Source organism: Phoca vitulina, unplaced genomic scaffold (genome assembly GCF_004348235.1).
Source record: "Phoca vitulina isolate PV1807 unplaced genomic scaffold, GSC_HSeal_1.0 scaffold1, whole genome shotgun sequence".
Classification (NCBI taxonomy): domain Eukaryota; kingdom Metazoa; phylum Chordata; class Mammalia; order Carnivora; family Phocidae; genus Phoca; species Phoca vitulina.
The window spans coordinates 98,789,189-98,806,414 of record NW_022589704.1 but is presented as its reverse complement, the minus strand read 5'-3'; the positions used below and the strand labels follow the sequence as shown (position 1 = coordinate 98,806,414).

Genomic DNA, 17,226 nt, shown 5'->3' with positions numbered 1-17,226 from the left:
AAGACTGCAGCTGGTCATGCCCCAGTCGCCTGGGTGGCCCAGCCAGAGTGCCCTCTGCTCTTGATGCCGCGGCCTCTGGAGCGGGATGACGAGGCTGCCGCCTACTTCACTAGTACCTCCTTCAGTGGCCGGGGCAGGCATAGCTCATCTGTCAAAGCTGGGTCACAGGCCAGTCCTGTCTGCAGGGGACTTCTCTGATGCGAAGTGCTTTGAAGACCCAGCAGGGCATTTTTAAATGGCATGGTCTCCAAACACAGGAAGGTTAGACGCTGGGCAGCGTCCCCAACAAAAAATGTCCACTAGTGTCATCCAGTTAAAATTGTCACATTCCGGGGCGCCTGGGTGGCTCAGTTGTTGAGCATCTGCCTTTGGCTCGGGTCATGATGCCAGGGTCCTGGGATCGAGCCCAACATCGGGCTCCCTGCTCCACGGGAAGCCTGCTTCTCCCTCTCCCACTCCCCCTGCTTGTGTTCCCTCTCTCACTGTGTGTCTCTCTGTCAAATAAATAAAATCTTTAAAAAAAAAAAAAGAAATTGTCACATTCCCCCTTAAACACAGATGAGGATGCGGAGTCCTATACAAGTGGCCAAGGCAAACCTGTTTCCTCTCTTGTGCCAACACCCATCAACCACGTTCCAACTGAACGGGGGATCTGGAGGCTTTGGCTGGAGGCAGTGGGGAGCCATTCAAACCCACTCACAGCTGTTTCCTCTGGAAAGCCTGGTCTGTGTGCCTCCTCTGGGCCACCCGTTTGTGGATGACTAAACATCCTAACGCCATTTCCTGTATTGGGCATTTTCACCCTGCAAGATGAGAACATAAAAGGTTTAATAAGAGGCTGTATTCGTATGGATGTTCCCAAACCTACCCGTACACGAGAACTCTCCAGAGGCTCTTCTGCCCCACCAAAGGCACAAATCACAATCTCCTAGACACAGGGCAAGAAAAGCTTAAAACACGTTGGTGTTTCTTAAGTAGCCAGTCTAGCACAACCAGCATCTGGGAACTCCTGTTCCAGAACAGAAGGCTACCTTCTATAGGCAAAGGAGGTTCCATTACTTTTTCACCAGCTGATGTTTACCAGAATCCAAGAATGCAGATTTCCCAGGCTTAGAAATGGCCGGAATCTCTTTGTGCATCCATCGCACGACTTGGAAAACAATATTGCCAATTGTTTAGGACACCTCTTTCCCTTCTCTATACTGTAACCAGGTTCCTAACAGGAGCCTGGCCATCCTTATTCTTGTCCTCTGGCACCTAGCAAACTTTCAATTCATAACCTAGGATTGCCTGAAGGCACAATTACTGCCTCCACCTAACACCTAGTACAATGGAGAGTAGCCCTAGGAAGCTGCTGAGCTGGAGCACTTTCTAAAACCTGGGCCAGATCACAATTCCAGGAACGGCCAGAAATCCTGACTGTACTCCAAAAGGCCCACGCTGGCTCGGGATTTTTGACGAGTCACTGTACCCGATGCTACTGAACAGCAAACCTTTCCTGGGGGATGCACTCAACAGAGAGAGGACAGGTACGGAGCTGTGCACCAGGCACGCTACCACGCACTTCCGTTAGCTCATTCAGTTCCCACTGCCTTATGTCGTAGGTTTTATTCCTTTGCTTTCCTCATTTAATAGACCCAGAAAAGAGGCACCGCTGGAATCTGAATGCAGGCACTCTGGTTCCAGAGCACTCATTTTTAACCACTACCTATTTTTCAATAAAGATTCTTTTTGGGTATCTTGAATTTGGCCTTACTTACACCAACATGGCCAGTTAAGACAAAAACAAACTTAGATAGGCAAGCACTTACTGTCCCTGGCAGCCCAGAGGACCCAGAGGTTTCTACTGGCACGGAGTGATCTGCCTGGCTCCCTGCTCATGCTACCTAGCCTTCCTGGCTGAAGCCACTTAATCCTATTTGTCAAGTTAACAGCCCCAACACATGCCACCAGCGGCTGTGTTCTCAGCACAGAAGCCCAAGGATCCCTTCCTCTTGTGCAAATGAGCCTTGCACACGGGGCTGCCCTGACCCTCTTTCTGATTCTAGGCCCCCTCACATCTGAATCCTGGCCAGGTTGGTCACGACTGGCTGTCTGGAGGTCCCTCGTCTGCGCCATCCTGCCAACAGAACCTCCTGACTCCGCAAGTACCTGGAATGAGCCATTACTATAGAAAGCACTGTCTTTCCACCTTCTTTTTAGGTACTTAACTCATAAAATCTCTGCACACTGACTTCTACTCCTACTGGACGTCAACCATGGCAGGACAAATAGGAGCACGAGACAGGCTAAGATAGGAGAGCCCCTCTGTGATAAGCAGGGACCTAGAACCTTGGTCTAGGCAGACCAAGCAAGGGTTATTAACAAAAGGTAGTCATAAATGAAATATAAAACGGACGTTAATTATTTAATGACACAGGAAAATAACATGTTATGAAACAAGCTGGTTACAAGTAGGGGGTAAAGGATGACTTCACTCCTGATAGAAAATTTAAAAGTACGTATACAAAACCCGATGGCTATGTACGAAAAATATCGACAGTTTTTACTCCTGCTCTGTGATTAAAGAGTTCTCCCTTTGTTTTTGTGTATTTTTTGAGACGTGATTATTTCTGAAACAAAAAAGAAAAACAAGTTACTGGATGTTTTAGATGAAGAGTTCTTCAGTGCCAGGAGTCCAGCAGTCAAGGCCTGAACCCTAGGACAGGTCCAGCCAGGGGGACAGTGGTCAAGCCCAGACTCAAAGGATCACTTTTTGTTTTTCTACTGGGATGCTATTGTATCAGGCTGTTCCCTCCACATTTGAAGTTCTCAGTGTCCTCATATTTAACAGGAGACTATGAACATTAACTGGCACAACAGCAAAACGATGCCAGCACCTTTGGTTTCAAATTGATCAAAATGTCGTAACCATTTGATCGTTCTAAAATGCACTGGAAATAAAACAAGACACATGAAATACTCTGGAAGTCAAGAGTTCCTACAACAAAAACCCCACATGACGAAACCCCCATCTTTTCCTGCTCTTTTTTGACTGCTGTTCATTTCCAAATTTCATCATAAACCTATTTTTGTTTCACAGTTGTGGAAGGGGAAATTTTTCTCAAAAAGATGCTTTGCCTCCTGGGTACTCTGCAGAGTTGGAAGGGTTCACCAAAATCCAAACCACTCGAAACGAAGTTGAATGAGCGGTGTCATCGCTTTGTGCCTTTTTCAAGAAGGTTTTTGCTAAATTACTAAATGGAGAACAGCAGATTATTACACTTATATTGGTGTAAATGAGGTTCAAAAATCTCAGAGTCCCACTGTTTCCAACAAATGTTAGGACTGCTAAGGGTGCTTTATTCAAATAACAATGACAAATAACCCACACTTTGTGCTCTTAAAAAATTGGGAAAGGCTGCTTTAAAATCTGGCATATGTAAAAACCACCACCACCTTACATTAAAGGTGCTTCCTAGCCACAGTAGCATTTTCAGGGGAGGTCAGGAACTATGGTTAAGGTCCAAGAAACCACCAAAACCAAAAAAACAACCCCCCCCCAAAAAAACCCCAAAACAAAAAACCTGAGACAATCTTCCGCATCACCACCCCCAGTGTACCAGGTCACTTCTAAGTTCAACCTTCTAAGGCAGGTTGAACTGAGTGATGGACATTAAGGAGGGCACGTGATATAATGAGCACTGGGTGTTATGTAAGACTGAAGAATCACCGAACTCCACCTATGAAACCATTAACACATTATATGTTAATTGATTTTAAATAAAAAATACCCCACTCCCCCCAAAACAATGACAAATTTGGAGGTAAAAGATTTAAAATACTCTGTCGTCATAACAAAATCCAAAAGATCCCTTGCTTTGCTCTTGAACCACCTAGAAAAATTGAACTCTGTTTTACATCCCCAAATAAGAGCGGTATCTCCTGGAAGTATCAGTGCCTGGTGCTTGCAACCCACGTCAACTCATACTCCTGTTCCATCAGTCCCAATCCTGGCCACAACAATTCCTTTGTTAAAGAAAGGGAAAAAATCCATTTCAGGACAAAGCTATTCAAGACGAAAGGAAGGCGTGTCTTCAGTGGGAGAACTGCCGGCTGTCGGAGGACTTCTTGCTAATGTGTTTGAAGATTTTGGACTTCTCGACTTTCTTGGCTTTCTGGTAGCCGAAGCCGCCGCCGCCTCCTCTCTTTTTAAGCTTGCCATCATTGCTGTTCACGTCTAAAGGTGAAGGTTAAGGAAATCAAGCAACTCGAAGACAATGAGCTCCCATCTAATATCCATACAGAGAACAAACCAGCATGTACCCCCCTGCTCCGCTCCCACAACCCCTCCCTGCACCACGAAAATGTGACCATGAGCCCACATGACCCATTTCCAGGAAGTCTGGAGTGGTCACGTGATCATGGACTACAATGAGCAGGTGTGACTTCTAAGCCAATGTAACAGTCATGTTACAGATACTGATACTGTTTTCTGCACAACTAAGCTGAAGACAATTATTTACAAGGAGTTGAGAGGTACACATCAGCAAGTCTACAGAAACACAGTAAAAACCACCCTCCATGTCAAAACAAATGACTTTCACCTCTGTCAGAGTGGATTCGGGAATGCTTAACCAACTGAAGGAGTTGCTCTTCCTTCCTCAACGATTCGGCAAGTACGCACCACACTAGACACTTACTGCCTACGAGGGGGATGGTGACCCCCAGTCTCGTCCCCTCGGGAGTTGGAGCCACAGCGCTAGCTCACAGGCCTCACTTTCGCTGTTCGTTTCCTCGGTGGAAAACATGAGGATGAAGTACAGGTGAGCAACTGCAACAGAAGCAACTGGAAGGGTTTCCTTTGCCTTTTACCCTGAGTAGCACTTATGGGTTATTTTCTTTTGCTAGTCTTGCAACTTCCTTGTACGAAATCCTTCCATGGCTCTGAGGGGATGAACACTCTGAGGTCCCATCTTCTCTCTCCAGCCCCAGGGCATGCTGCTCTCCATGACTTCGTATAGGGAAGCCTCACAACAGCCCAAGCCCTGCAACTGCACCCCCCTGGGCTTCTCTCCAGAACGCACAACTACGGCTCTCCCTGTCTGCCTGTCAAATTCCTAAAGGCCTAAAGCACAGGCTGTCTTGTGTGTGTAACCCCCACCGCGACAGTTAACCCCTGCCTACTGCGTGCTAGCGCTGACAAGCAGACAGTGACCAGACCTCGCTGGACCACACACCAAACCAAGTGCCCCTCTGTCAACCTTTTGTCCCTCAGTTCCCGGATGAACTCCTGACAACAAAGAAAAGGATACTCAGATCAACAAAAGGAGGCACCTTGAAACCAAACGACAGAGCAACTTGAGGCAAATTTAAGTTATTAACATTGAAGATCTGTTTCAGAGAATGGGAATCATATGCTCGAATGTAGGACTTATATGCTTCCTGGGCTGACTTATGAAGGAAGTAGTTCTTTTCAATCAATTTTTCAAGCTGAAATGAAAAAGACATTGGTTTCAATAAAATACAAAAGCAGACTTCATACATATTAGAATAAAACCATCCTGTAAAAAAACATTTGTTCCAATACACTTGTGCTCTAAGTTTTGTAATATTTGCAAAATCAGGGTGCAGTAAGAAGAATGTCAAAGTTCTTATAAGGTAGGAACTGGAACAAGGTAGGAAACATAGGACTGTGATAAGCAGCATAGCAAGAACCCTAAAGGATCACAATCCAAACCTGGTTCATGAAAAGGGAGAATCAGAGGACAGTGATTACCAACGGAGGCTACCTTTTCCTCACAAATGTTTAAAAAAAAAAACAAAACACAAAAAACACACAAATAAAAATACCAAACATACCTGAGACTGAATGTCAGAAATTTTGGACCAGGAAAACTCAAATTCACTTAATGGAACCTAGAAAACAAAAGCACGAAGATTAGTAAACCAGGATGGATCAATATTCAGAGTTGTAGATGATGGAGCAGTGACAAGCGTCCTGTCCCATGAAGAACCAGAAGGACAGCCAGGCCTGTATAACTCCCTCAGGACAGACAGCCGCTCCTCTGCTCTCCTGAAGCCAAGGGAAAAGTCTTAGCTTACTTCCACTACCTTCACATGCATTGGGCTGAGGACCCTTCCTGAAAGGAAAGGCAAGGGACTAGACAGGGACAGTGAGTCGATGAAGCCCTTTTCTCTACAGAAGGAGCTCTATGGATGCAACATGAGGCAGCCCGATGCTTCTAGTCAGAAGGACCACTGGCCCCTCCCTGCATGTCAGGAGAGCTGTCCTACCACCCCCTGCCCTGTGACTAGGGTCTGTGATACCAGAGCTCACAATGACCACACCCCCCTATGGGAAGGATCTCTCACCAGTCATCACTTATTAGGAAACTGCAAAAATGCCAGATCTCAGAGAGGTGCTGGAGAAATAGCTGCCCAAGTCCCACCCTCAGAGCCTGCAGTCTTGCAGAGAAGACAGGTAGGGGGTAAGAGGACAGCTGGATGAGCACTCGAGCTGGGGGAACACCAATGACAGGAGATCATTGATGGCGTCCCACAAGACTGCAAAGCTCACCCAAACCAGAAGCATTCTGAAGATCCAAAAAAGGGCATTCTAGACCAAAGGCACAAGGGCCATTTTCGGGAATTGCGCATACTTGCAATTCCTACCAGGAGGAATCTTCCCAGCTTACGATTTTCCAAACCAAGATCTTTACCTTGGATTGCTTCAAGTAACGAAGGAAACCCAATTCTTCAGGGCGTAAAATGAGCAAGGCATGCCCTCTCCCGTTTAGGCCTCTGGCTGTTCTTCCCACACGATGAATATATTCCTTTGGTGGAGAGAGAACACCTGAATTAATACACCAACTTCCATGGGAACCTGCCTTCCCAGGATCTGTACGGTGGTGGACACAGCATGTCAGCGCATCTGGATGAGATGGTGCTCCTCCCCCAGGTCCGTGCCACACACACACTAGCCATGTCCCCTGCTTCTGCACGGACCGTGACCAAAGAGGTAACAGGGCCATGACTGAGGCCCGATACCCGCTGGATGTGATATTCACATTAATGACTACTAAGTGTGCTTCATCTTCAAAATAACTTTTTGAATATGTTTTTGTGCTAGCTGACAATTTATGTCATCTATTGCTTGTTGACAATACTTAATAAAACTTATTTTACTACACATGCTACAGAATCTTACCTATTTCTGGCAGTGAATTTTATTTTCTTCTAACACCTACTGCTCTTCACAGACCATTCCAAGCACATGACATTCCTAACTTCAGCCTCACTAAGGCCTCTCAAATCTTGGCACACCCCCTTGGGTCCTGCAAAAGCCCTGGCTATTATCAGCACCAGAGAAATACTATAGTCAGTGTGCAGTACAACAGGACTTGGATAACTACGGGATCAACCTCTGAATGTGAAATATGGTGAGTCTCAGAGAAACCAGAAACTTCATTCCTTAACATAGAGCCCTTGTGGAGAAACTCCAGGGATGCCGGTTACCTTGGGGTCATCTGGAGGGTCATACTGAACAATCCAGTCCACTTCAGGAATATCCAGCCCTCTAGCTGCCACGTCGGTACACAACAATATCCCTGAATCTGCGTTGCAGAACTGGAAGAATGTGGTTGTGCGCTTATTTTGCTTCTGCCTTCCCTAGAATCAAGAATCAAATCAAATCATTCATTAGAGCTGGAAACTTGAGGTCATTTCTGGGAGGTCTGGATGTACAACCCCCCAGCTGTGGAGTTGTTAACCTGCTTCATTTCACTCTCTGGCCCAGATCTCATTTCCCTAAGTGGATGGTATCTCCTACCCCTTTGTGGTCCTCACCCTTCCACACCCAGCATAGCTCCCTCCACATGGGATCATTCTACATTTAGAGAGATACCACAAACCCCACAATCCATATACTTGATAAGTGTTAACTTTTTTAATAAACTCATGATAATCACTTACATGAATGGCCAAGACAGGCAAATCGATGTAGTTCAGCAACTCATAATGGTATTTCACAGACTTACAGGATGAAAAGAAGACCATCAGTTTCTTCTTCCGGTTCTTCTTAAGGAATGTAAAGAGCAGGAGGAATCTCTTTTCCGAGGGACAAACAACATATCCCTAGAAGTTGTTCAAGTGAACAGATAAAAATAATCAGACATTTTCAGCTTCATAAAGCAGTATGATTTGATGGAGAGCACAGATAAACACTGCATATACACCATTGTGCCTTACCTACAGCAAAATTACTGACTTCATTATAACAAAGCATCCCTAAACTGAGACTAATTTTAGCTCTTCTGATTCCTTTTACTGGGTGCAATCACTATACTAAGTACTTTACATATTTCTGAGGTTACAGACTTCTGATTACCCACAGTTTGTGCAACCATAATAAAGTAACACCACTACACATTGGAACCCTCAAAGCATAGCAATGCTTCATTTTTTAAAAGGTCCTTAAATAGCAAGATCTCAAATAACTATAGCCTAAGTGCACTGTCCTAAACAAGATAACAAAGGCAAGTGAATACATTTTTAAAAATATACAATGAATGGAATTTTTAAGCAAGATTGTTATTTGAAATATTTTATTCATCTAAAGACCCAACTTTCTGTTTTCAATCCACTTAGGTTGGATTTCTGTCACCTCATTTCCAATTTTTCAGAGCAATGTGCCTGAAACCAGCCTCTCCATCTGCTAACTCACCTTGCATCTTAGAGCAAAAGATCATTAAATAACACTTTTTTTACTGCATTTACAATTGGTAGTGATTAGTGTCTCCTATGTGGCAGGCAGTATTAAAAGACAGAATAAAGAGACCTGATCAAATTATTCAGAATTCAAGATCAGTGATGCCAAACAGCCAATATCCAAATTCACTATATTTGAATTAAAAGTTCACTAATCCATCTGCTTTTGGGATGATCCTCCAAACAATTACAAGGACACACCAAAGATGATCCGTAAATATAAGATCTTGACAAAAAGTACCTGCTCAAGACCATCCACTGTTGCATTAGCTTTATCGTCATCAACACCAACATACAATGGCTCCTTTTTCAAAGAAATCCTTGCCAAGTCTTCAACTTTTCGAGTTTGTGTGGCAGAAAAGAGCATGGTTTGCCTGCGTGCTGAAACAGATACATATAAAAATAACCCGTATATTTCAGGGAATCTTTAGCATTGCCTCACCACTAGAAATACTGAGGAAAACTATCAGGAATGTGACGTGTGGTATCACTACAGATATTAAGAAAGAAATATCAACTTTATGTCTATAAATTTGACAACTTAGATAAAATGGACAATTTCCCTGAAAGGCAAATGGCTAAAGCTCACTTGAGATGAAAAAGAAACCCTGAACAGCTTTGTATCTATTACAGAAATTGTAGTTAAAATCGTCACGTAAAGAAAACTCCAGCCCCAAAGACTTCCACTGGTGAATTCTATCAAACATGTAAGGAAAAAATATTACCAATTCTGCACAATCTCTCCAGGATTTGAAGAGATTTTTTATTTCCCAACTCATTCTTTGAAGCCAGCCATTATTACCCTGATACCAAAACCCAATAATGAGTCCTAAGCACAGACGCCAAATTTCTAAACAAAATTTTAGCAAAGGTGAACATAACATATAAAAAGGATAATGCATCATGACCAAGTGGGGTTTACTTCAGGAATGCAGGGTTGTTTAATATCTGAAAATTAACTGATATAATTTCCTGAGTTAGCAAACTTAAAATCTAAAGAAATATTTAATGAACAAAAACAAACATCTGTTCATTTTAACAGACATGGTAAAAGCATTTGATAGAATTTAACATCTCTTTCTGATTGTGATGTTACTGTCTTATGCTGTTACTGCAATTTCACGTCTAATGGTTTGGAAGCCATTTTTGTAATGAATAAATATACATACTGTATGGTACCTGCATCATGCCATTCTGGATTAATAACAACAACCAGTATATGCAGATAAACAAAACAAAAACAAAAAACATCTCAGCAAACCAGGAACAGAAAGGATCATTTTCATCCTCCGTCTGGTAAAGGGCAACTACAAAAAAGAAATCTATAGCTAACGCCATACTTAATGGCAAAAGACGGTTGTCTCCAACGATTGGGGTGATGGGATTCACAGGTGTAAACGTGTCAAAACAAACTGAGTATCTGTAACAAGTACAGACCGTATACCGTATCAAGTATACTTCAATAAAGCATCCAAAACCAAACCATATAATAAATGGGATCATGGCCTTACTACAGCCATAAACAGTTCATAACGCTGCAAGTGCTCTAACCCAGGGATGTACAACTCAAGCTCAACAGAGCAGGCAACACATTCACGGCTGCCCGGGAGACGTCGGGGCAGGTGAGAAAAAGAAAGATGGGGTGCTGGGGACAGACAGGACTGAGACAGACGTTAGCACTGTCTAACTTGCCTTACAACCTCTAAAGTGGCAAAACCACTGCATTAAGTTACTGGTAAGTCTGACGCTTGCTTTGCCAACTACCTCTAGCACTGACTGGCACAATCACTTCGCTTGGCTAGATTAAAATTCCAGTACGAATAGTTTTCAAAGAGGAACCACCCTCACCTACTTGCAACAACTACTTTGCAAACTACATGCAGATATTACGTCTACTTACTTGGCAGGAGTTTAATAATCTGTTTTAATTCCTCTTCAAACCCAACATCCAAGATACGATCAGCCTCATCAATAACCAGACACTGCAGATTTTTATACATAAACCCTGGGGTATTCTAAAAAGACCAAGGAAAAGAAAAACGTGTTAGCTGACAGGTTCAGGTTTCACACGAGACAAGGAGACAGGCACCCCCCCCCCCCCAAGTGTTGCCTTACCTGCATGTGGTCCAGGAGGCGGCCTGGGGTGGCCACAATGATGTTGATCCCATTACCGAGTTTCTGTGCTTCAGCAGATCTGTTGCTGCCGCCCATTATCAACCCGTATGTGTGGACATGGTGTGTCATCAGCTCCTTAAGAACACCGAAAGTCTGCATGGCCAGTTCCCTAGTAGGTGAGAGGATAAGAACTCCAGTTCCTAAAAGGCACAAAATGACAGGAAAAGTCCAGCTGTAGTTATCACCATGAGTCCGTAACAGCAACGATAAACTTCTAGTGAGTTACCAGCAAAACCCACCGGATCAGAAACTCACCGTTCCTAGGCATGAACTTTAACTTGACAATGAGTTCAACTGCAGGGATGAGAAATGCCAGCGTTTTGCCACTGCCTGTTTTTGCGGCCGCTAGAAGATCCCTAAATATCAGCAATGGAAAGGAGAGAGAGACATTTAGTCAACTTATTCAACAAGCATTTACTGAATACCTACTACATATTAGCACATTGCAGACATCAAGGCTAGACTGTGAGTAAGAAAAACAAAGTCCCTAGCTTCTTTACCACTGAAACCAATCACTGAGGTTACAGATCTAACTCAGAAATAAGAATTGTGCTATAAAACAGAAATGAACACTTTTCTTCAAACATCAGTTAACTTAAAGCCTTTTAATGAAGCATGGATGTATCAACTCAAAGCACAGTGCAAACATCAACAGAACATGTTGGCATTTTCTTTCTAAATGACTAGCACTAAGAATAGGTACCAATGCCCAAACATCAATGTTAATCATACCTGCCTTCCAGAAGTGGTCTGATACTTTTATGCTGAATTTCAGTCATGTTTGTAAAACCCATTTCTTTTATTGCCCTCAAAGTGTTCTCATTGACAAGATTACTAAGAGAAGCAAATGAAGTATCCTCAAAAGCTCCTAAATAAAAGAGTTTATCATTAGCAAATTTATCTTTTTTAATAGTTAATACTGCTATAGCTATGTAAATTAGTTTTGCTGTGTGAAAACATTAATGGGTGGGAGTCAAGCTGAGAAGAGCTTCTTCCAGTAAGAAAGACTAGACCCCCACCATTCCTACGTAATACTAAGACAAACACACTGACTTCTGAAATTTCTCCACTGCTGACGGCTGTGTAAAGGCTAGAAACAGTAAAGGATGGAGAGGAGGTATAATCAAGGGACTTGTGTCTAATGAAAATGTCAAGCATGGGGGGTGGTGCAGAGAGAAATGAATTGCTTAAGAAATCTGAAATAAAAAATGAAAGCATCCAGTACAGAGAAAGTGAGTGCGAAGTCAATCAAAAGAGCTGTTAATCTCACTCCCAAAAGACAACTGAGGTCAGAATCAGCCACGTACCCTTAGACTGGACCCACACGTCAAGTGCGCTGGTTCTTCAGCAGGGGAAGATACCAAAATCACCTGGGGAGGCCCCACCCCACACCTGCCCTGCTTGTCAGTCAGCTATTGTTCACGTTGGCACTACTGACATTTTGGGCCGGATCATTCTTTGTTGTGAGAGGCCGTCCCATGCATTACTGGATGTTCTGCAGCCTCCCTGACCTCCACCCACTAAATGACAGTAGCCTGCCCCCAGTTCTGACAACCAAACATGTTGGTAGTCAACCTTCACAGTTTGCCTGGGACTGAGAAGGTTTATGAGATGCAGGACTTCAGATGCTAAAACTGGTCGGTAAACCGGGATGACCTGGTCACTGCCAAGGAAGCAAAACTGCCCTGGTTGAGAACCACTGCCATAACCTTTGCAATTTTGATTAAGTAAGCCTGGGGTTAGGCCTCAATATTTTAACAAATAAAAAACCCACACCGAACAACTCAAGGAACTAGACATTTCTGGTTTGGAGCAAGTGATTTTGGCCAAACTCTTGACTTACAGAGAGGCCAAAGGAAGTCACCCTGGCCAAGTCCCTCAGTAATGTGAATTTCATCCTTGCTTACTAACAACTGGGGCAATGTTAAACTTCTGGGCCAATAATCTTCCTACTAGAAAATGAAACGAGCTTTAGAAAACAACAAACCAAAGGAACAGAGAACCCCAAAAGCTGTCTGTGTCCTTATCAAAATATTTAGTGTTAGGAATGCAGAAAAGGAAAAAGCAGAAACAATAAGAACTAAGGCACACAAAGTGGATAAAGCAGCAACTAGATATAAAAATATTTCTCATCAATACTTTTTCTAGGTAAATTAAAAGTCACAACTGAAACTTCAAATCCTATAATCCAGAAGGCATGCCATGTTTAAGGTCTCTCCGGAAAACTTTCTAAAGTTACCTGTCAGTCCCAGGGGTAGGCTGGGCACTTCACTGTCCTCTTCCTGATCATCTGGCTTCTCCACACTGTTTTCTGTCTCTTCAGGAGCTTGGGCCCCTTCTTCAGAGTCCCCTTTGTCTTCAGTTTTTGCTTTTTTGGTATCTTTGGTTTTAAAGGAAAACACCCCCCCCCAATTTTTTTTGTTAAAATAAAATACCAAACGGGATCACAAAATAAAAAGATGTGTAATGCAAAGAGGCATGTTTTCAAAAGCTTAACACATTTCCAGTTTTAATATGCTAAGAATGTCTCTTTTTCATGACTAAAGATTTAATTATATGTAAAAACCCAGGGGGATATGCAGATTTGCCAAAAAAACTTTATTTTTTAGGCCTATTATAGTATCTTGAGTGACCAAGACATTTTTGAAAGTTGAAGAGTTTAAGTATACTAATTACATCCAATTCTGTATATTCCACTGAGGAAAAAAAGGGCTGTGATTAATGGTTTTTTGAACTCTTAAAAGGCACTAATTTGTCCTACTATGCCATTAAACATAAATCTTCCATAAAAGCTTTTTTCTTTCTATAAAGGCCAGAGACTAAACAGTGTAGGTTTTGCAGGCCATAGGGTTTGTCACAGTAAAGACCAAGTAAACAAATGTGCACTGCAGTGTTCCAATGAAGCTTTATTTCCAAAAGTAGGCAGAGGGCTGAATAGTTTAACACCTGTTGCAGTCTCCCTTGAAATCTCTGCTTGCTCACATCTCAAATAAAATGCCTATCCTTCAGGTAAGCTTATCCAAATCCAACCATCTTCCAAAAGAAACTGGCCTCCCCCCATCCTGGCCATTCTACTCACTTGGGAATTAACGTTCCATTTATATAGAAGTTACCTGCTATTTTTATACAATTTGCATATCCAAATTATTACTAAGTCTCCTTTCAAGAGGAGAAATTTATAATAGGAAAAAAAATTGGGACAAAAAAAGGGTAAATTAAAAGAATCATTAATGCAAAGTCCACTGAAATAAAGGCTTTAGAAGATAGGAATGTACTAGCCCAGATGTCTTTAGTGTAATGCCACAATTCTGTTTGAAAACAGGTAATAAACCTAAAATACTATGCCATAATATAGTCTGTTTAAAAGCCTAGCCAACCATCAAAAAGAACAAATTTCTAGAATTCAAAGTCTTTTATTGAAGAGTGAGGTGTTCTTCAGTTGTTAGGGAATGTAAAAGCACGACACATTTCTCAGTATCTTAATCAAAGAAAAAAAAAAAAAGTCACACCCCAGCCCCTACCCTGCTTCTTTTTGCTACTAGGTTATTTTTTGGTACACTAATGAGTACAGGGATTCTTGCATGTTGTATGAATAGTACAGTAATAAAAGAAAGAAGATGAAACTGTGAAAATTGTTTGAATGCCTGAAGTTCAAAGAAACTGAAGTACTTACCAGGCCCAGCAGCATCCACCATTTTTCTCTTTTTCTTCTTCTTTTTTTTGGATTCTGAATTGGGAGGCTGTGTTGCTGCTTCTCCATTGATTATTATGGTAGATTTCTTTTTTTTTTTTTTAACTTGTACAGTTTCCACGGTTTCTTTAGCTCTCTCTCCATTCTGGGCTTCTAACGAGCCCACATTCACAGACTGTTTTAGGGATTTTTTAACCTTCCCACCTCCCACGGTTTCTTCAGACACATCTCCATTTTGGTTTTCCGATAAGCTCACATCCGAGGCCTCTGTTTAAAAACAGAATGCACGTTGTGACAAAGAAGGGTAGGTTTGCTTAAGAATGCTGGGATCCCAGGCGAGAAACCTCAGGGTGTCCATGACTGAGATGACTTAGCTTTTAATTCCCTTTCATGTACATTATTAAAACCACTTAATTATGGCGTTCTACTACAGGACAAGTCAATTTCCTTTAATGAAAAATGCCGGAAAAGGGAAAGCTACATTGATTTCTTAACTTCAAAAAACCGTGTATCTGTCCATACGGAGTTAAGAATCTGGGACAGCAAAACTTCAGTGAAGTTAAACATTTAAACAGATGGGGCCAGACAACAGTAGCTACAAATACACGTTAGTATCAGGTAGTCGATAAATACATGGCTAACCCATATATCAGAGAAGACTTCCATCTATTCACACAACTACTGCTTTTCCTATAATTTCAGAACACTCAACCTAACTTTCCTAAGCAGGAGTGAACTGAAAATTCACTTATTGGTCCCAGTATTTATCATATATATATGTAAATGCCTAGGGATGTCTTTAAAAGTTTCCCTGTTTACATATAATAAAAAGTAACAACACTTTGAAAAATTTTTATTATTTTTAAATTTTAATCGTTACCTTTAAGTACCAAGAAGTAGTTAGTAGTGCTGTATTATTCATCGGAACTGGAAATACAAGGGAGCTTCAAAACCATTTCTAAAACCCACAAACCTGTCCTCTTCTTCAGGATTCCTTGCAAGCCACTCATCTGCTGGAATCCAACTAGGGTAAGGAATTATGCCTCCAACATTGCCCTCGGGGATTAATACGTTATACAGGATCCAAAAAAGGATAAGGTAACTTCAAGATCTCTGGCTGTTAGGAATGTAGGACTGCAAACGAGGTGGGTAAGAATGACGGGCATTCAGCTAACAGCCTTTTCAGTTACGTATTTATTAAGGATGCAAATACCTGGAAGCGCTTGAGGAATTCATGATATTAGGAGCAATGGGAAGATAGGGCACGCACTGGACACGTGCAGAAGGCACTTCTAGAGCTGAAAATAGGATATGCTCCAGGAGTCGAGAGAGAGTAGACGTGGACAGGGGAAGGCAATTGTATCAAGAAAAACTCTGTGACAAGAGAGACAATGAGCTTGTTTTGAAGCAATGTAGGCATTAAATAGATGGGAAAGGAAGGCGCGTGTAGATGACAAGTTCCACGTGTCTGACTGGAAATGGGCCAGGGGGGTGGGGTGGGGGGTGGGGTGGGGGATGAGGTGGGAGGGACTCAGAATAAGGGAGACACAGAAAAGGTGGTTTAGCTGGAAGCCCGGCTGGAGGCCTGGGAAGAAAACTCAGGCGGCCTGCTTCTGCCCTGATTCTGTACGGAGAAACTGAGGCTCAGAAAAATCGGGCAGATCTGGGGCACGCGGAGAGCGGCACCCGAGCGGGACCGACTGGAAACCGCGCCAAGCTGCCTTTCACTCTCAACAAGCACACGTGCCGCGGGGGAAGCGGCCACCCCACCTCGGGGCTGCAGGGACTCCCGAGCAGAGCAGCGCCGCGACCCAGGGGCGGGCTCCGGCAGCTACCGAGGCCCCCAGTCCCCAAGCTCCGCGCATCTCACCCTGGAGCTTTAAGTTTCGCTTGCGCAATTTGAGGTTCCGTTTCTCGATCTTCTTGCGCAGGAGTTTCATGGGTAGATGAGACATGTTGCTGGAGAAGCGCCTCCACTGCAGCGCCACAACTCGGCTACCGGGTTGACGTTACTCCTTCCCGGGCCACACGTGCGTAACTCGGCCAACCGGAAATACGTCACAGGGACCGCTGGAGGACTGCAGTCGGAAAAATGCGTCCCGGGTGGAAATGCTTCCGGCGACCGGACTCTGTGCAGCGCCCTCTAGAGGAGTGGAAGTCCGACCCAGGTTCACCTTGGGTCGGAGCTGGTGACGTGTGTTAGGGGCCCTTGCGGGTCCTGGGGGTGTGAGCTTCCCCAGAGGAGGCTGAAGAAACAAGGATGAGCAGGGGGCTTTAGGGAGTCACCAGTTTTATATGCTTGCCCTCTTTGTATCCTGGACTATTTGGGAAATTGAATAAAATCTAAATTTCATCTATAGGTTGTGAAAGAAGATTCCGAAGTTAAGCATTGCGAAGAGAGTCATTCAAAATAGGGTTGGGAGGATATTGAGAAGCGGGGTCTCTGCACGTCTCCTGTTTCAATTCTTGGAACACCATGAACTCTTGACTTTTGTCAGTTGGGACCACCTCGTGGAACACATTCTTCTACTTCAGACTGAACTAGAGCTCATGTAACCTCTGCTAGCTAAATTGACAATTGTATATTAAATAGTCAGTTGAACTCTGCAGGG

The 17,226-nt window shown here is 43.2% G+C and overlaps 1 protein-coding gene across 1 annotated transcript; it reads right to left on the bottom strand.

The window, feature by feature from the left end:
* Nucleotides 1-3,319: 3,319 nt before the first annotated feature.
* Nucleotides 3,320-16,672, bottom strand: DDX18 (DEAD-box helicase 18). Its single transcript, XM_032411856.1, has 14 exons — nt 16,485-16,672; nt 14,597-14,881; nt 13,163-13,303; nt 11,656-11,791; nt 11,179-11,279; nt 10,864-11,063; nt 10,649-10,763; nt 8,990-9,129; nt 7,954-8,115; nt 7,498-7,650; nt 6,702-6,815; nt 5,842-5,898; nt 5,295-5,472; nt 3,320-4,219 (listed from the first exon to the last, which is right to left on the bottom strand). The coding sequence occupies exons 1-14, from the start codon at nt 16,567-16,569 to the stop codon at nt 4,077-4,079; spliced, it is 2,010 nt and encodes a 669-aa protein (XP_032267747.1). The 5' UTR covers nt 16,570-16,672; the 3' UTR covers nt 3,320-4,076.
* Between the last annotated feature and the right edge of the window lie 554 nt (nt 16,673-17,226).